The sequence below is a fragment of the Crocuta crocuta genome, unplaced genomic scaffold, assembly GCF_008692635.1.
Source record: "Crocuta crocuta isolate KB4526 unplaced genomic scaffold, BGI_CrCroc_1.0 scaffold186, whole genome shotgun sequence".
Classification (NCBI taxonomy): Eukaryota; Metazoa; Chordata; class Mammalia; order Carnivora; family Hyaenidae; genus Crocuta; species Crocuta crocuta.
In genome coordinates, this window is record NW_027551569.1 from 1,453,823 (window position 1) to 1,474,365 (window position 20,543).

The following is a 20,543-nucleotide window of genomic DNA, read 5'->3' on the forward strand; positions in this document are numbered from 1 at the left end:
TGACTAGCTTTAGTTGTAACTCCATCAACTTCTGTTTTAACTGTATTACTTTTTTCAAACTTTTTTGTTTTAGGATAATTCTGTTTCAGTCTTTAGACTTGCAAGTTAAAACATTAGTTGATCTGTTTTTAAAAATTAATACTGAAAATTTACCAACTTACCATATGTTCTGATATGCTACTCTTTCTTTTTTTTTTTTTGATGGCTGGGTTAGACAGGTTTCACTTATGATTCATTGATGCATTTGGAAATGCTTTTTTTTTTTTTGGATCACTTATATATTTTTTAATATCTCTTTTTTTCTTTTCCTCCCCTTTCTTTTTTGTTTGGTACTGGATTGAAATGTGCTGTATACTCATTCTAATACTTCTGGCTCTGAAGCTATAGATTATATTTCCATTTTTTAGATGGGTATTCTCAAATTTTAACCATTACATCTGTAACTACAAATTGCTCTAAGAAATCTGTGCTCTCTAAGCACAGTGATGTCATCCTCAGTGTCTTACCAGAACATTTTTCTTCTGACCCTCAGCAAACTTCTCTCGTCTCATCCTTGAGGTTTCATTGTTGCCTCCTCTTCAGGAGGCCCTGCTCGCTCCCTCTCTTTTCTAAAAAGCTCTTTTCTGACCCAGTTTTTTTTCTTTTTATATCAAATTACCTTAGGTTTTCAGAGCACTTAAAAGCCACCTACAGTTAGTTGTATACTTGTTATGTTACTGTATGTCTCCCCGACTAAAACAGGAACTCTGTTAGCAGGAACCTTGTCCATCACACCTGTTTTCTGGGACATGTAGCACAGTGTTTATCCCATGGCAGATATTCCGTGAATAGCTGTTGAAGGGGCGCCATTGTTTTCGCATGGCAGTGACCATTAGGCTACATGTAGCACCCTTGGTTAAAAGAAAACAAACCTTTTTTTCCCCTCTCTCAGAGGTTTGTCTACATTGTATTCTCTCACTGCTCTTATTTCTACAGAGAAGAAAGTGAATGCTAACAGATTCTAACTTCTTGAAGTTGTGTTTATAACAGTTTAAGTCATTTAACTGAAATCTCAGAAACGTTCTTCAAGAATTCAGACCATCACAATTAAATTCTAACTTTTTTGAAAGAATATGTTGATATGGTAGTTTACTGTTTTTCAGATTGTGTTGAGAATTTAGGGCAGCTAGATTACCGAATCTAGGACACCTAGATTACTGTCTCGGACAGATAGATTACTGATGCCTGACAGACAAAATTAGGAAAAGAAATGTAAAGTGCTCAGATACATGAATTCTGAAAGTAAGACTTCTTTAAAATTTTAGTTACGGATTTCTGAAACAGTGTTAATTCGGCTGTGTGGATATGAATGAACTGATTCTTCATGGAGTTGTTCCCATTATGGGTCAGGATCAGAGGCTGGTTGGCTTTGATTTGGGAACATAGCAAATAATGGACAGAAAAGAGTTACAGTATTTTTCTTTGTAATTTTCAGAACTCTTGAAAGTTCTTTCAGTATAGGTTTTTCACATAATTTACACTAAATGTTTTAAATTTAAATGATAAAAGTCTTAGGAAAATATTAAAAAATAGGAAGTTACTACATGTTTTTGACCACTAGTCGTCAGTATTGAACCATCAATTGTGACCCAGCAGGCATCCTTCATTAGAGTTGCTAAAGTTTCTTGGAAAATGATTATAATATGTGTATCTCTGCTGTTAGGACTCCCTGAAAGTATACCTGGCACAGACATTGGAACTGAAAAATAATATAATTATTTAACTATTGCTATTTGAAAATTTAATTTTGACACAGTGTTGCTTCTGTTGAAAAATAAAAATAAAATGACATGTTGAGTATTATCTATTAAGACCTCTGTTAAATTTAACACTAAAACTATCATTTCTATGCCTTTTTTGTTGGAGTTTTTTCATGCTTCCCATTTAGGGTTACAGTTCTTCTCTCTCTCCATCCCTCTGTGGAAAAAGTCTTTTTACTTATAGTAAAATAGTGGGAGACTGTAATTTGATATGAGAGTTTATTCCACTGGAATTGTGTATTCCCATGCCCTTTCCCGTGGTTCAGGTATGTAATCTATATAGAAATGTCCCAAAGATGCACTTTCTCTAAATTTTCATCTTCTATAGATCCAAACTTTCTCCTAATTATTGTTTTCTTTCCCTTAATAGTCACTGCCTTTGCAATCTGTTGTCCACCCAACCCAGTTACGGTCATTTTCCACTGGTGTTCTAAGGCTGTTTGATCTTCCTTTGTGTAATCTTGTTTGTGTTTCTTTACCTGGTAGAAAAGCATTTTTTTATAGCTCTATTATGACTCATTGCATTCCTAGTTAATTTACATTTGTATTGAGTACTCTTGATCCTTTTTTCTTTTTGTAAATACTGAAGCTGTGGTATTCATTATTGCCCAAGAAATGGAAAACTCCTTAGCTTTTTCCAATATATCTTTGTCCATCTTATGGCCAAGTTAGAACAGTATTTACACTAACCCTAAGTTTGTTATGTAGTCATTTGATGGGCCTTATATGGCAGTGAGAAAAAGTTGTGCAATTTCATATTTTTTTAATCTGAGCTTGAGTTCCTGAAGCATTGTTAGCCACTGTCAGTCTTGGATGGGAATCAAGTTAGAGCAGTGTTGTGCTTCAGAGCCACAAAGACTTGGGCACACGTGGGTTCTTGGTGCTCCATTTCCTGTTCTTTCCCCTCCCAAGCTGGGAACTTGTACAGAAGGATTCTAAACTGTATCTTTTTGTCTGATTTGTCCTAGTAAGTAGCTCCTATGATTTATTTCTTCTTACAAAGATGGATGCTTATCTTGATAATAAAAACAATTTTAATGTTGTATTTAAAAATGTTTCTGTGGTTCTTTTCTGTTCCAACCTTCGCCATTTCTCTCATCTTTCGCATCCAGTCCATCATGAAATTCTGTCCGCTCTGTTTCAAAAACTACATTCTGAATTGGTAACTGCTCGTCCCCTCCGTTACTCTCGTGTGTCCTCTTTTCTCTGGTTTCTCCGGCTTGGGTTGGTGCAGGCGCCCCTTGTTCCCATTCTTAGCTTCTTACAGTCTTTTTCTCACAGACTTTAGATAGTGCCACGTCGTTCTCCAGAACCCTTCAGTGGTGTCTTTATCATCCTCAGAGTGAAATCGGAAGTCCTCAGCCTACAAGACCCCTCGGATAGGGTTTCTACGTGCCCCCTCGCTCTCATTCTCTGTCATTCTCTGTGTCCACTCGAGGGCAGCGATACTGTTGCTTTTCCACGGACATGCCAGGCACCCTCCCGCTCCTGGACGTTTGTACTTTCCATTTCTACAGCCAGGAATTTTCAACTCTGAAAGCAGTCGTCTTGTTGTTTACTCTCATGTCATTCAGGGCCCTGTTAACTATCCTAGATAAAATACCGTTTCCTCACTCTTGAGCCCCTTCCTTATACTACTGTACTTTTTCTCGATAGCTCTTTTCATTACCTGTCATGTGTCTGTCCTCTGACCAGAACGCAGGCACGGTTTTGGGCACTGCTGTATCTAAAGTACCTAGAGCAGGGGCTGACATGGCTTGAGGGCCCAAGAAAGTGTTTCTTAAAGAAAAGAATGAATAAATGTTGTCTGCTATGTAGTCAGAAGTGCATATAGTAAAATACTTCATGTACTTACTGTATACCAGGGACTGTGCTGGGGATTAGGGATTTCGTGGTACTTACGATGCTGTCTGGACCGTTAGGGGCTCCCAGTTTAGCTGAGAAAGAAATGTTAACAGTCTCTAATTCACTAAGCGTGTTATTTCAGCTTTGAAATGGGCTTCAGGGTAGCTCAGAAGGGAAATAATTCCCTCTTCTTGATCCTTTGGGAAAATTTGGGTGGAGGAAGTGGCATTTTTGCTGAGACTTGATGTTTTCAAATCATTTTAGGCATTTTTTTTTTTTTATGATTGTGATTCTGCCCCATTGCTTATTGCTACGTGATAAGTATTTTACCAATCTGTGGCTGAAATTCTTATTTCAATTCTGACTCACTATAGTTTTGATTTCAAAATTGTTCTCTCTCATTATTTTGTGACATATTAATTATTTTCTTCTCTCTTTTAAGTTGTTACCTGTGGATTACTAGTGTTTTTGCAAGGATAAAGTAAACACTTTTTTTGTAAAGTTGTGAAAGAACCATTAACGTTACCATGCTGTTAAAAAGGAAATAGATGGAAAAGAATGATGGCCTATTATGGGATTTGTCTTTCAAAGCTGGTTGAACCTTATTTGGCACAGCTTGAAATGTGCGGGTCCAAGATGTATCATGTTCTCCAGTTTTCTTCTGTAGTCTTTTTCTTGATTTACCTGTTTGTCTCCTGCACCCCTCTCTGCTGATTTAACCTATAAATCTGTTTTATTAGGGTTTGATCATTTCACATGACACTAAAACACTTAATATTTTTTCTGTGGGAACTATCTTTCCCCCCAAAACTCCTTGTGGAAGAGAAGCTGGAAGAGATCTTTTATGTTGTCTCCTTCAACCTTGTACTCACTCAGTACTTGAGTTTCTGTTAACAGAGCAAACTTCCCATGGATATTATAGACAGCGTACACAAGCCATATTCCCTTTCTTTTCTTGGGAAATAGTGATAGTGACAACTGGTCAGATTAAAGAATATTCCAGTTTTGATGATATATTTCAGAAGCCTACTATTTAATATTGATAAAACAAAAGTTGAAAGTGTAGAAATATTTTCTACACCATAGCAAAGTAACATGTCAACTGTTAACATGCTAGTGAAGGCCTGTGGAGTCCTTTGAAGGGTGCAGTTTTATGAGATGATGTATGGATATAAGTTTTCCTGGAATTCCTAAAATCTCATTTCTATAAAATTAACACTTATGTCATCTATTCTTAGGCTTTTTACTTCAATAAGAAAATCTTACCTAAGACTATTAATTATTAAATATTTATAATGTGCTTTCTGTGTCTTTTCACCTCTCCATTTTCAGTGACCTTTCTCCCCAGTCCCCAAGGTATATATATAACATGTTTTCATATTATTCACATGTCTTTGAACAAGGTGTGTTTTTCCATATATCTTCCTGGATTGGTCAATTTGCTTGTAGCTTCCTTGTTTCTACTCTCATTGAAGTTAGCCCTCCTATGATTTTTTTGATCCTCCTTTTTTTTCTTTTTCCTTTTTCTTTTTCCTGATCATTTGCCCTCTAGGTTCTTAAAGAGCCATTTCTTATTTTCTCCAAAATGGCCATTATGGTCTCTGGCTCCTTTTTTAAGGTTTTAAATTTTATTTTTGAGAGGGGCGGGGGGAGAGAGAGAGAGAGAGAGAGAGAGAGAGAGAGAGAGAGAGAAAGTGAGAAAGAGAAAGAGAATGGGGGAGGGGCAGAAAGGGAGAGATGAGACACAGAATCCAAAGCAGGCTTCAGCCTAAGCTGTCAGCGCAGAGCTGGATCCAGGGCCGAACCCACAGACCGCGAGATCGTGACTGGAGCTGAAGTCCACTGAGCCACCCAGACACCCTCCTTTCTTTATTTCACCTCTTCTTTAAGCATATGTATAGCTCTTCTTGTAAAGCACCTCAAAATCTGTTTGGAAATAGTTGCGGTTGGCATTATAAATAAATTCTCTTATTGCCGCTGTGAGTTGCGTTTAAGTCTGACACGTTTTATGTTTACACCATATAGGACTAGATCTCAAAGTATTGTTTAATCACATTTATTTTGTTATGTGTATTTGTTGTTGCCAATATTCTCATCATAAACTGTAACAAATAAGGCTAGCATGAATCTGCATGAGTCCCTCTATGTAGCACCGTTATGCAAATAGACTTTTAATGCTGCTAATGCTGTGATGATGAAAAATATCTGTGCTCTTGTTGACTGAGCAGCTGCCTGACAATAGACTTGAGATTTTCTGAGTGCAGGACTTGTTTAATTTCTACTTTGTGCTTCTCTCGAGGAGTGTAATGTTTCTATCTGCATTTTCAGTGAATTTATCCTAGACCATCTGTTTATAAAGCCCTTTTCCATCATTATCAATTAATATTTATTGGGCAACTACTGAGTGCATAGTAATATTGTGTAAACAGAGACCTCTCTGCTACAGATAGACTTATTCATTGACCTGGTACCATTTTATTTTGATTAGAAAATGGTAAAAAGAAAAAAAATCCAGAAGCATAAAATACCATCCTCTAATTGTAAACAGTGAAAGATGTTGTATATTTACAGGGCATTCTGCTCAAATACAAATAAAACTTGAGAGATTTTAAATTAAATTTTTCTAATTATCTGTGATCTTCTGTTTGTCAACAATTCTAACTCAGTGGTCCTGTATTTAGAAAGTCAAATGAGTATCCTATTGCTCTGGGATTTCTAATAAAACTATGAGTCTCTTTTTTGAGAGGAAACTACTCAGATAAAAACAGACCCTCCACTAAGAGCTTTTGCTTTTTGATTTTGAAGGAAATCCTGGAAAGTGCACTTGTTGGGCTCACATTTAACTTTACTTGCAAGATTTTTATTAAGTAAAAGATTGCACAAAAATACACTCCATTCCAGTAAAAGCAATGGCATTTTAGGGAATAATACTCATTACCATTGTTGCTTTTGTATTAAAGAAGGCAAAAGACTTGTGTGTCTTTTCAGCATACCAACTTTGTAGGCAGTGATTAAAGTTTTGTTTTGCAGATTGGCAAATTTAATAACATATAAAGAATGAAATCTTGACAGTAGTCAATAGGGGTTTTACTTCACAGTTATTTTTATAGTCATGGTAGTGGATCTTGCTGATTCATCCAGGATCTCTGGCTTAGCTACTCTTCCATGTGGCCTTTGGCGAAGGTTTAGGGTAAAGACTATGACCATGGAATAGAGCAAAGGGAATTGGCTCTCATGGTGATTGAACCCATGACCTTGGTTGGCTCTGTTGGCACAGGGGGCCCCAGCCAGTCCTTGATTCCTTAAATATGGACATAGTAGAAACAGTAAGTTTCCTTTATAGGTCAGCAAGAAGTGTCCAGCTGTCCTCTCACAATAATTTCTATAAAAGCCCTTTGGATTCCCGAAAAAATAAACACCTTATTATAAAAAGACCAAAAAAAAAAAAAAAGACAACTGGGCCATTCTCAAACAGAAGCTTTGAGTTTTATGTTTCAAAACCTCAGGTATCTTTGAAGAACATCATTAAGGATTACAATTACCATCAGAAGTAATACCAATGTACTTAACTACATGATACTTGCTATTACTCTGTCTTTTGAAAAACAGAAATGGTTGCATCTTGTGACTCCATGCACTATGTGCTTACCAGTTCCATATGGAAAATGCACATAATTCAACTGGCACAAGTTTTTAGAATTTCCCCCTTACTTTGATATCCTGATAACCTGTATGGTGTTACAATAGTAATGATTACTGTTGGATTCTCTTTGGACTTTATCATACAATTTCTACTTTAACTTACTAAACTTTTTTTTTCTTTTTTATAATGGTAGATGTTGGTATAGAACTTTTGTTCCTTGGTTATGGCTGAAAAACAAATTTCTTTGAACAATTTAAGTAAAATCTATCTGGCTATTTTTGAGTTACATATTGGTTCAGGGATTTAGAATGTGAATGCATTGTTTTCTGCCTTGAAAAGAAAGTTAATTTTTTTTGTTTTGCTTGGTTTTTGTTGGCACAGTTAATCCCCAACTGGATGAACTTAAAGGCTAAAATTTTCCATGACTTGAGCTAGTTCTCATGTGGGAGGAATCTCTAACTTGATTTAGGAAAAAACAAAATTTAGAAATTCACAGAACTTGACAGAAATAAAATCTCTGTTAATTTAAGTGAATAGTACTAGTTCTGAGCAATAAAATACTGCTGCATTCTGCATATATATTCCTTTTCAAAATATGTATTATTCTATTGATATTTAGAGCTATGATTTAGGTTTCCAAATGAGAATTTGAGAAATAGACACCAGATTTTCATCTTTTAAAAAAATTACAGTTAAGTAAGTTTCTTATTACAGTATTTTATACATACTAAATACTTAATTTTTTTCTTGATTTGAAATATAGCAAATGTTCTAAAAGCTATTTAAAAATTTTAATACACATAAATATAAACAACTTTTAACTTTATAGTTCATGTGGTCTTATTTGGATCAGAATAGCATTATATTGCAAAGCTTAAAATGTTGGTTGACTTTTATTTTGTGCCTATGTGAAGAATTTAATTATAAAAAATAGAGTCAAATGAGCTATGAAGCAATGAAAAGACATAGAGACACTTTAAAGGCATATTATTAAGTGAAAGAAGCCAGCCTGAAAAGACTACATACAGCATGATTCCAACTCTGTGACATTTTGGGAATGAAAAACCATAGTGACAGTAAAGAGATGAGGTAAGGGATGCATAGGTAGAGCACAGAGGATTTTTAGGGCAGTGAAAATACACTATGATTCTGTCATGATGGATACATGTCATTCTATATTTGTTCAAACCCTTAGAGTGTACAGCACCAAACATGAACCGTAACTAATGTAAAGGGTGATTTTAATGTGTCAGTGTGGGCTCATTAGTTGTAATAATGCACTACTTTGTTGAAGGAAGTTGATAATGGGGGTGGTTATGCATTTATGTGGACACCGGTGTATATGGGAACTCAGTTTCCTTCTCAGTTTTGCTGTGAACCTGAAACCAAACCAAAACAAAACAAAAAACAAAAAGTCTTTAAAAATACATAGTAAGAGTAACAATTTTCTAATGCTCAGACTTGACTTCTTCATTCTTTGTTACGGGGGCGGGAAGGGGGTGATCTGACTTGGTAGCTGTACCTTTTAAAGTGTAATGTTACTGACCTGGTGTTTGATTTGAGCATTTGAGCAGAAACTTGTTTTTCTATAGTCTTGTTGATTTACCAGTGAGTCATCTACATGTTCTTGCTCTTGTGACCAAAGGCATGCACTTGCAGCACTGCTGGATGATTAGGATGAGACCGGGTACTTTGTGTTCATCTTTTATTTTTTTAATTTATTTTTTATTAATTTCCGTGGCCTTGGTGGGAGTTATCATAGGACCATTATTTCATTCCAGCTCCATAATTCTTACCCAAGCTGGCTCGTCCCTTTACTAGACAAAGGACCTTTAATTCCCTATTTGTTCTTTATTTTTGAGTGTGTTATTTTTTTAGAGCCTCTTGGTAAACATGCCTGTTGTCAGAGTTGTGGGAGCTTTTATGGTCAGATGAGATGTCTACAAACATTTTCCTTTTCTCCTTTCCCTTACTTTCTGAAAGAAAAGGCTGCTTCCCCCCCACTTTTTTTTTTAAATAAATAATTGAGAATTCAGAATCCTCTACCTTCAAAGAACTACAGTAGTATAATACTCAATATGTTAGTCTTTTTAATGGAAATAGGTATACTTAAGGAAAAGAAGAAAAATTGTTGTTATTAAAGATTTAAATGTGCCCCAGGGACCCACTATTAAGGCTCAGTGTTGTTGCTGTAATCTTAAACATGTAAAAGACAGTCTGCATCCTGGAGCGGGCCCCTGATAGCTTTATAGCTAAACTGCTTTTAAGGAAAAAAACGAGCTTTAAAAAGCAAAATAACATACTAATAGAAATTCATTGACATGTGATTTTTTTCCCTCTTTTTATAACTGCTTTTACTAGATCAGTTTTAATGTAATTTTCAGTTTCTTGACCTAAGTCAATGGGAAGGGAATCTAGTGTTGCCTTTTACACTTACCAGAGGTAGTAAATGAGTTAAAGTTTATTATTAAGGTTTAGAGAAATAGCTTGTAATTTCGATTCAGTTAGTTTTTAAAATCTTCTCCTTGAGTGTTATTTGTGTTTTCAGGTGTTTAAAAGCTCATTAAAATATATGTAAGGGGCCTTAAGAGTTAGATTTTCTTTCTTTGTCTTTGATTTTAAACGAGGTAATGCAGAAAATAAGTTCAGTATTCTGTGCTAGAATATTGCATGTGTATTAATTTGTTTACTGACTGATGGTTTATAGGAAGCAGAAATAATGTTCAAACTTTATGACATTTCTAGGCGATATGGTGGAAACGTAGTAATTTGCTTTGGGTTCTCTTTAAGACCTCACTTTTGCTCTTCTACTGAAAACAGTATAATTTAAGTTCTCACTGACTAAATTTTTCTAAGACTTCTATATCTGTAGAGTAAAAGGAGAAATAAGAAAGGGGGGTGTTAAATAACATTTTGGGCACCAAGTAGAGCTATAATAGAGGGGTATGTTATTTGGAAAAGAGATATCACAAGTAACTGGTCAGATGTGGAAGGTAGAAAGTGAAGAGGAAAGGAAATTTTATTGCAGATTCCTAGATAGCCAAAAGAATTAGAGGTTCTTTTATTCAACTAGCTCATATATGGAAATCTAGATTTTTAAAACATTGACTTTCAGAAGAATTATGTTTTTATGAGGCATAATTCCGTGTACTATAAAACACAATTTGTTTAATTAAAGTTCAGCTTATTGATTTCTATTTCTTTAACATCAAGTAAAAGTATTAATATTTATACTAATTATAAGAAATGAAGATTAAATATTTCTTAGCATGAACATGAAAATAATTTCTCACATTGCCCTTTAAGGGAATGAATTCTGGTAACTGATAGATCTTTACGGGGGCGGGAAAGTAGGGGTGTTGGGTGTGATTACAAGTTTAAGTGTTTGAAATTGAGAACTGGAATAGAAGCAAACTGCTTTGCATAACCTGGAGAGGGAGATATAGAAGCCTGTGAGGAAGGTCCAGAAGGTGCAAAGAAAGTAAACATCGAGGGTGGACAAAATTTGAGGGAACAGGGAATAGCCCAGAAGAATTGCGAGAACAGCCAGTGTTTGGCAGCGCTTTGATGAGTGTACTCCATTGATCTGTAATAGTCTTATGTAAATTCCAGCTCCTAACAGTGTCTTTTGGTTTTTTATGGATTTTGGACTAATACATATTTTTTCATATCTTTCATTCTAGGCACTGGAGAAACAAGAAGCTAAAGCAGATGAAAATGAGGGAGCCATGAAAAATAAGCTAAGACAGACTGAAACTGAGAAGAATCAAGTAAGGTTTTGAAAGAGTAATGCTGTTTGTAGCCAGTGATATTTGTTGAGTGCCTTGAAAATTGTCCCTGGGATCATTTGTTAGGACACGGTGAAGCCTTATGTTCTGATATGGAGTCACTTGGTTTGATGGCTCTGCCATTCTTTGTTGCTTGTTCTGGGAATGTGTACAGGTCATTTGCTACCTCGTCATCTTGCACTTCCTCTCTAGAGGTGACTTGAGCTTTATTATTCCTTGCTGGGGAACATGCAAGGAGCTTGACTTTGCTGAAGTGTTAGGAAGACCTGTTGTTTAAAGGGTGGGTATTTTGAATATATTTGTTTTCCTCATAGAAGAAAGGTGTAGGTGCAACCTACAGGAAGAATCCCCTCTTTTCATTAGATGTTAAGGACTTTTGGCATATATTCATGTCTTCGCTCATATAGAGCCTCGGGCATTAGAGTTAGAAAGGAGTTTAGAAGACAGACAACTTTCCTCAGTTTGCAAACGAGTAGATTTAAGGGTGAGCCCAAGGTAACGAATGATAAAATGAAAATTTGCCCCAATGTAATGTTCTTTACTCCATATCACTTTTGAAATCTACCATTACTTCCTTGATGTTTATGCACCAACCTAGTCAAGTTAAATGACACATCCACGCTGCCTTTGTGGTAAGCAGTTAGGTTGGGTCGTCATGCTTGCCCTCTGGGGGTTGAGGCTGCCAGAATTATCCAGCGATCGTGACCAGTATGGGCTGTGGTAGATTCTGAAGCCATTTGGACTGAAGTGTGATTCCTTCCCTCTTTATTTCTCCAAATAAAGAAGACAAGTCAGATAATATTTTGTGTGGATTCTGTGATTGTATACATACCTTATTTTGTTTTTAGAGTATGATATTTTATTGGCCACATGTCTAATTTTTTAAAAAAACTTGTATAACCAGATTTAAAAATGATTTTGAAATAGTTACAGATTCATAGGGTGTTGTAAGACAGAATGTACAGAAAGATTGCACATGCCCTTCACCCACTTTCCCTCAGGGGTAACATTTTGCACAATTGTCATTCCATACCAAAACCAAGAAATTGATTTGGTATGATTCACAGAATTTATGCAGATTTCAGCAGCTTCATGTGTGCTCATTCGTGTGTGTAGTTCCATGCTGTTGTATCTCATGTATAGATTCATGTTACTGTCAGCACAGCAAATATGTAGAACCGCATACCCCCTTATGCTAACCCTTAATAACCGTGTCTCCCACCTGGACAGTATTTGAAGGACTGACATATAGAAAGTAGTTTGGTCAAGGGAAATGATAATTTAGGATAACTATCACAAATCTAAGCACTTAATAGCATCTTAATATACATTTGCGGTTTCACAGAACAGCCTTACTGTTAGAAAATGCAAACATGTCAAGCACATGTATTCTCTGGAATTTTAACAAACATGTGTCCCTTTTGTAGGGGTGAAAAAGTAATTTTCTCTTTACTCTTTGGATTCTTTGGCCGATTTCATAATTAAGTTGACATAAGACAGATTAACAGGAGAAAAACAAATTTGATTTTGTATGTCTAGAAGCTGCATAAAAATAACAGCCAGGCAGTTGAGGTGTATATACCATGCTGAGCTAAGGAAATGGGTTACAGGTCTGGGGCTTCAAAGGAGAGGAAAACAGGTCATAGGAAGATGAGAAGGGCAAATGTTTGGTAACCAGATGTGTACCTTGTCTTACACAGAAGTCTTTTAGGTGTAAAAAGTTGTGTCTGGTAATAGCTCTCTTCCTGACACAGACTTTCTCTAAAGTCTTAAATGTAATTAAGGGGGAGGCAAAAGCTTTTCCTGAGTCTGTTGGGTCTTGATTGCCTTCAGCTCAAAAAAGCCGTATGTCAAAGAGGCCTATTGTGGGGTGACGTATTCCTCTCCCCTTCACATCCTGTTTGATCTTTCAGCTTGTAGGAAGCTAGGTGCATTCAGACTTTGTAAGTATTTGATCATTCAATTGGCACATTTTCTGTGAATATTTGTCTTATGACTATATTTTTAAGGAGATTTTAAGTATCTTACTCTGAAATTAAATATTTTTAAGTTTTAGGAATGTTATGAATATTGGAAATATTAGGAACGTTAGAATATGATGAATACACAAAATCACCGATTAGATGAAATATACTTTAGTCATTGGCTCCTGGAAATTTTATTCTAATTCAGTTCCTATGACATTACATGCGCTAAAGAAAAAAATTGTTTTGGAATTTAGATGACGATGATTTATAACTGGAAGAAATCTCAGAGATTGTCTAATACAAAGTCCTTATTTTAGAGATGACAGAAAAGAGACCTAGGAAAAGACAGTCATAGTTAAGATGGAACTGACTTAGAAGTCAGGCCCCCTGAGGTCTGGTCTGGTTCACTTTGTTGTTAGGTACATAACATTATTTTCATAGAAGCATCAGTGTGTTTTGATAGCAAGATGTTTTCTCCTATTAGCTGTAAATATCTTCTGAAAAGTTTTCCATTTTTCTACTCTTAAACTATGCCCATAATAATTAGTTATTTTCTGCCCCACTGGACATTTTTCTTTATCCTCTGTTGAAACTCTAGCTTGAACAAGAATTGGAGCTATCTCGAAGGTTACTGAATCAGTCAGAAGGCAGCAGAGAAACACTTCTGCGTCAGGTAAATCTATGCAAGCCATGATAATCTGCTTTTAAATTCAACCGGGATTGGAGTCCCTTGTGGTTCAGTCGATTAAGCATCTGACTCTAGATTTCGGCTCAGGTCATGATCTCACTGTTTGTGAGATTGAGCCCCCTGTTAGTCTCTGAGCTGACAGCGAGGAGCCTGCTTGGGATTCTCTCTCTCCCTCTTGCTGCCCCTCCCCCACTCATGCATGTGTGCTCACTCTCTCAAAATAAATAAACATTTAAATAAACTTAAAAAAAAAAGCCAACTAAATTAGGATTCAGTCTTCTTTTCTATTAAATGCCTCTGTGAAAGGAAAAAGATCCCATCTAGGTCTAGAGATTACTTTTCCCCCTTAAGGAATGTATAGTGAAACACAAAGCAAAAGATGAAATCCTTTCGGGAAGAGTCAGAGAAACCTAGTACAAAGTGTTGGCCCAAGTTCCCACTGTGTCTTGCTGAATGCTGCTCCAATTTAGGATTTCTCTCTCCTAACATAACCGGTGTAAAAATGAGACTGGATGCATGAGATAAAATTTTCCCAGGAGCTTAATTTCATTCAAGGAGGCACTGGAGAGTGAAGGGAGAAGTAAAATACATGAAACAGACCTTTGCATATTCCAAGTTACTTTGCATTATTGTCTTATATTTATGGTTTTCAAGATGCTGCCTGCCCCTTTTAACCAAAGATAAAGCTTAATTTTAAAGCATAACATTTTGTAGCCCATTAGCCTATAATGAGAGTTTGGTTCTTCTATTTAAAGTTCAATAACTTGTAGTAGTCATTGTACATACATTGGATAAGGGCATATGTGTTTCTAATCGCCTCTCTGCCTGTGTTTAATATAAACGGCAGTTGTGCCTTTCTCTGTTTTGAGGTGTGGCTTGCAAAACTCACTACATAGTATGCTAGGTTGGCAGAGAAGTCAGGCATCTTAGATGCTCAGAAGGAGTATTACATTTTGACAATTAGTGCTAAAAATATACCATAACACCTATTTCACAAAACCTTTAAAAATGTTCACTGCCTGTTCTGCAGCCACTGTTACAATGGAATTAATGTTGGCAGAGTTCAGGTTTTCTTTTTTTTTTTTTTTTCCTCAAGTTTATATTGTTGTCATTTCCACTGATGTTTTTTTTTTAATCTTTTGGTACTCTGACTCGTGATTTCTGATCTCATCTTTTGAAGTAAGAGATTACCATGTTCAGGTTGTCATTGACTGAAACTGAGTCTTTTTGATACTCCTAATTTGTTTAGTGGTCACTGGGGACTTACCTGCTATGTGTTAGGCAATTTGCCAGTCTTTAGAAATACAGATGAATAACATAGTTCCTGACCTCAAGGAGTTTATAGTTTATTCAGCAGCAGTTATTTCTTACTTACTTTGAACAGCACTTTGATATTATAATATGCTAAATTGCAGTCTTTTCACTCGAGTTTACCAGTGAATAGACCATATTCACATGAAAGAGAAGGAGTGAAAAATATAAAAACAATTATGGAGGTGGTTTGGGTTAATAGTGGTGGAGTGCATTGAGTTCACAATAAGGGATTTTTTTTTTTTAGTGTCAAATTCTTTGTCCTGATAGACACAGAAGGGGAAAAGACATTCATTCTTTGCGGAAGTAATGGGAGGAATAAAGAAAAGGAGCGAGAGACTCTTCCACTGTGCTTGGCATAACAAGGAGGTTCACTGGGCTTTAGCCTGTGCTGACAGTAGCCCATGAGAAGTAATTATTTTTCCCTAGAAAAAATAATATAAAATAATTTGTAAGGTCAGTTATCCTTTTTCTGTGTTGAAAACTGATACAGGTTTTATTTTTGACTGTATGTGTTTAGGTAGAAGAGCTCCGTATACAACTTTTGAAAGCAGAAGGTGATCGAAAGGGCTTACAGCATCAAGTATCTCAGATTTCCAAGCAACAGTCAAACCATCAAGATGAACAAGGAGATGACTGGAGGTTTAGGAGAGGTACAGTTGTGATTTGTATATGTGTGGGTTGTTTTTGATCTTCCTTAAATACTTTCCACTTTCAGAATTGCGTTTCTTATATTATGCTTTTGTCATCTCATTTCTTGATCTACTGTGAGATTTTCAATAAACTAATCATAATTTAACATCCATTTTTTTTTAAAAACAGACTGTACTTTTTAGTTTTACGTTTACAGCAATATTGAGCGGAAGGTACAGAGATGTTCGCTGTGCCCGCAGCTGCTACATGTGCATAGCCTCCCCCATTACCAACACCCCAACCCCCCCAACCTCTGCTGGAAATATGTTTGTTATAACTGATACACCTTCCTTGACACATCATTCTCATTTAAAGTCCATAGTTTGCATTAGGATTCACTCTTGGTGTTGTGTATTCTGTGTGAGTGGACAAAAATATAAATGACATTTAGACACTATTACTATATCCTAGAGTAATTTCACTGTCTTAAAAACCCTTTGTGCCCCATGTACTCAGCCCCTTCTCCCGCCAGCACTGGCAGCCACAGATCTTTTGACTGTCCCTATGGCTTTGTCTTTTCCAGACTCTGATATAGTTGAACCATACAGCCTTTCAGATTGGCTTCTTTCATTCAGTAATATACCCCAGATTTTCCCTGATGTCTTATCATAGCTTGGTAGCACTCTCTCTTACCTTTCTTTTCTTCCAAGCATTGTCTTAATGTACCACAGTTTATCTGTTTCACCTACTGAAGGTCATTTGGTTGCTTCTAAGTTTTGGCAGTTATGAATAAAGCCACTATAAAGCAAACATCTCTATATAGATTTTTGTATGGACATCCATTTTCATCTACTTTGGGTAAATACCAAAGAATATAGTTGCTGGATTGTATGGTAAGAGTCCATTTAGTTTTTTAAAAATCATGTCAGCTGTGTTCCATAGTGGCCTTAACATTTCTTCATTCCCCCGGTAATGAATGAGAGCTCCTGTTGTTCCAGATTCTTGTCAGTATTTGCAGTTGTCTATGTTTTGGATTTTGGCTATTCTAATAGGGTTGAAATAGTAGCTTGTTTTAATTTGCATTTCCCTGATAACATATGATGTGGAGCATCTTTTATTATTCATATTTTCCACCTGTATATCTACCATGATGAGATTTTTGTTAAGGTTGTTGGCCCAGTTTTTAGGCGGTTGTTTGGCTTCTTGTTGAAATTTTATGGCCCTCCCTCTTGATTATTATTTTATATAACAGTCCTTTATCACCTATGTCTTTGGGAATAATTTCTCAGCTGTTTCATTCTGAAAATTTTAATGTAGTCCAGCTTATCGGTTGTTTCATAGATGATGACTCTGCTTGTATCTCTGAAAAGTCGTCATCAAACCCGAGGTCATCCACAATTTCTCCTATGTTTTAAAGATTTTATAATCTTGTGTTTTATGTATGGGTCTGTGATCCATTTTGAATAAACTCATGTAAAAGGTGTAAAGTCTGTGTCTAGATCCATTGTTTTTGCATGTGGGTGTCCAGCTGTTCCAGCACTATTTGTTGAAAACAGCCTTTTCTGCATTGTATTGACTTTACTTCTATGTCCTTTGACAGTCAGTTGACTGTTTTTTATGTGGGTCTGTTGCTGGGCTCTGTATTCTGTCCCATTAATCTGTTTTGTTTTTTTTTTTACTACGACCACACTGTTTTGATTATTGTACCTTTATAGTGAGTCTTGAAGTTGGGTAGTGTTAGTTTTCCAACTTTGTTCTTCTCCTTCAATATTATATTGGCTGTTCTGGATCTTTTGCCTCTCCACGTATCTTTAGGATTAGCTTGTTGATATTTACAAAATAACTTGATGGGATTTTGACTTGGATTGTGTTGAATCTGTAGATCAGGTTGGGAAGAACTGACATTTGGCAATATTGAGTCTTCCTATCCATGAATATGAAATACCTCTCCATATATTTCATTCAACTAGGATTTCTTTCATCAGAATATTTTAGTTTTCCTCATATAACTTTTGTTAGATTTATATTTAAGAGTTTCATTTTTGGGGGATGTGAATTTAAATGGTATTGTTTTTAATTTTAAATTTCGCTTGTTTGTTGCTGATCTGAGCATCCATTTTTAATGTTTTCCTCTGCTTTATTTTTAAACCCATTTCAGACCTGCTTAGCTTATGGGGCTTTCAGCCAGAAAGAGCCAACAAAGCTGGTAGTGGAATTTTTTCCAGCTTCTTATTTCCATACCTAAGTGTGTGTGTGTGTGTGTGTGTGTGTACTTGTCCTTATACTTAAATTGGAAATAAACCTATGTTTTCACTTTCTTTTATTACAATTTTAAATATTTACAGTTAAAATTAAGATTCTGTCTTTTTTGTTACCCAGATCCTGGTGACAAAAATCAGTCATCTGGTAGAAGTGGTTATGAACCATATGACTGGCTTTGTCTTATGTAGATTAGGAATACTTTGTGCTTGAGAAATGTTGGAATACCTTTTTTAGTGGTGGTGTTGATTTAGGCTGTGGAATTTAATGAGTCTGGATGTATTTCTTTTTGGAAGTTCACTTGTAACAGAAATGGTAATATTGAAATTTTATAATGGTTTCTAATAGACTAGTCCAGATTGTTCAGCTGTAAATTATTTCAGTATTGAGGCTTCCTACTCAAATGCCCAAATTATTGGAGAAACTCTTGTAAGCATTTGGTGTACTATCAAATTCAGGGAAGATAAATATTTTCCCAGATTCCCCACATATAACTCAGTATGTTGCCTAAGTTAGAATTTCCACATTGCCAGAAAATCTTCACTAGATGGCAAATTCTGACATACCTATCCTAACATAATTACATGCCATTAAGTTCCCTTAAGTTTCATGTGATGTTATAATTGAAATACATTTTGACACCAAATATTTTAAAATTTATTTTTAAAAGTAAACTCCTAAGGTTTTCGATTATTCATCAAATTTTCATAAAGATGTACATAGGAACTCTTATTTTGTTTGGAAAAAGACTCTGTGGAACATGTTATATGTTTTCTTGCCTCATAAAAATCTAGTTATTTTTGGTATAAGTCTTTGAGTACTAAAAGAGTCTGTTTTCTTAACTGCTTATCAGGTTTAAAAAACATCTATATGTTCTCTTATCAGTATAATAGACTTCTTCACCTTCTCGTAACAGTTTGAGAGTTTTCATCTTTATAGATACTTGTATTATTTTTTAAAATTCTGCATAAGAAATCACTCATTGTCCTTTATCCAGATAGCCAAGGCTAAAATACAAAGAACATCCAAAATTATTCCTTCTCATCTCCATCTTTTTCATCCCTGTCTATTTATAGACCCTGATATTTCGCGAATTTGGCCCATCTTCTTTTTTATTCCCACTACCCCAGTTTTGGCATGCTCTGTCTTATTTGTGTTATGCTCTTAACTTGTTCTAGTTCTGTGTAATCTGTTTTCTATACTGTTAATACTAAAGGGATACTTTCTAGGCCACAAACCATTCATGTTACTCTTGCTTAAAACCTCTCCTTGTAAGTTATTGACCTTTTACTGCTTACAAGACACTTTGCTACTCATTTTTCATTGTCTCCTTTAGTTCTTACAACTACTTTATGAGAAGGGTACTAGTCTTGTTTCCATTTTAATTATTAAACAAACAAAAAAAAAAGAATAAGGAACAAAGAGATTGAGTACCTTGCCTAAGGTCATATTGGTGGGAAGTAACAGATCCAAATCTTTTTCTCCCCTAACCCGAGTTTGTAACTACTCTCCTGTTGTGACTCATTATGTTTGTAGAAAGTGTTCTTTAAAGTATCGCTTATGAGACCATCCTCTGGGTTTGGGAGGAGAGTGTTTGTAGTACTGTTTATATTTTATACTTTATGTTTTAAGTATTTTAATTTTGCTAGATGTTTCATTATTGTGTGTGTGTGCTTAGCTATACATATTCATACCAATTTATATGTGTCTAGATTATGATACTTAACAAATTATTAGGTCTCAAATTAAATATGCATGTTACATGAAATATGTATTATGGTGGGGCCTGGGTGGCTCTGTCAGGTGAGTGTCCTACTCTTGATTTCGGCTCAGGTCATGATCTCACAGTTTGTGACTTCGAGCCCCACATTGGACCCACACAGTGTAAAGCCTGCTTGAGATTCTCTCTCTCTCTCTGCCTCTTTCCTGCTTGCTGTGTACTCTCTCTCCCTCAAAATAAATAAATAAACTTAAAAATGTAAGATATGTATTATACATATGTATTACACATGTATTCATATGTATTAATACTTCTATATTTTATATACAATATATTCCTGTTACTTTATGTCTATACACTAGTGTGTATCCTGAAATGTACACCTCTATATAGATACCATGGAGATATGTGTTATATGTACACACATATACATATATACATATCTACGTATAAAATTTTAAATATATATTTATAAAATTGATAAAGACATTTATACATAAACAAATATTGCGTATTTTCACATTGGAGGCCTAGCAGGGGTGGGTAAAGTATGACCCAAGGGGCAAATCTAGACTTTTGTAAATAAACTTTATTGGAATATAGCTATTCTCATTCATTTATTCACTGTCTAGATTACTTTGGCAATACAATGAGTGACAGAGTTGAGTAGTTGTGACAGAGATCATAAGGCTAAAATATTTACTATTTGACCCTGTACAGAAAATGTATGCAAACTTCCTGGTCTCTGGGATAATTTCTAAGCTCCCTCGCCATGTATAAACATCTGCTGACTCTCCCTCTTCCCTCCTTCTTATGTGGTAGCTATGTAGAAGTATTGTTCGCAGCTACCTCAGTATTAAATCCAGTATTGTACCTGTGTGCTTTTGGTG

At 35.6% G+C, this 20,543-nt stretch overlaps 1 protein-coding gene across 11 annotated transcripts in view; it reads left to right on the forward strand.

The window, feature by feature from the left end:
• The window catches only part of CEP128 (centrosomal protein 128), a 402,179-nt gene that overhangs the window by 71,494 nt on the left and 310,142 nt on the right, over positions 1-20,543 (forward strand). For 10 of the 11 annotated variants that reach the window (XM_077750720.1, XM_077750716.1, XM_077750719.1 and 7 more), the window contains exons 10-12: positions 10,971-11,057; positions 13,641-13,715; positions 15,562-15,694. In XM_077750720.1, coding sequence (XP_077606846.1) covers positions 10,971-11,057; positions 13,641-13,715; positions 15,562-15,694 — 295 coding nt within the window. The remainder of the gene's footprint in view (positions 1-10,970; positions 11,058-13,640; positions 13,716-15,561; positions 15,695-20,543) is intronic. The other variant, XM_077750717.1, reaches the window with a different exon arrangement.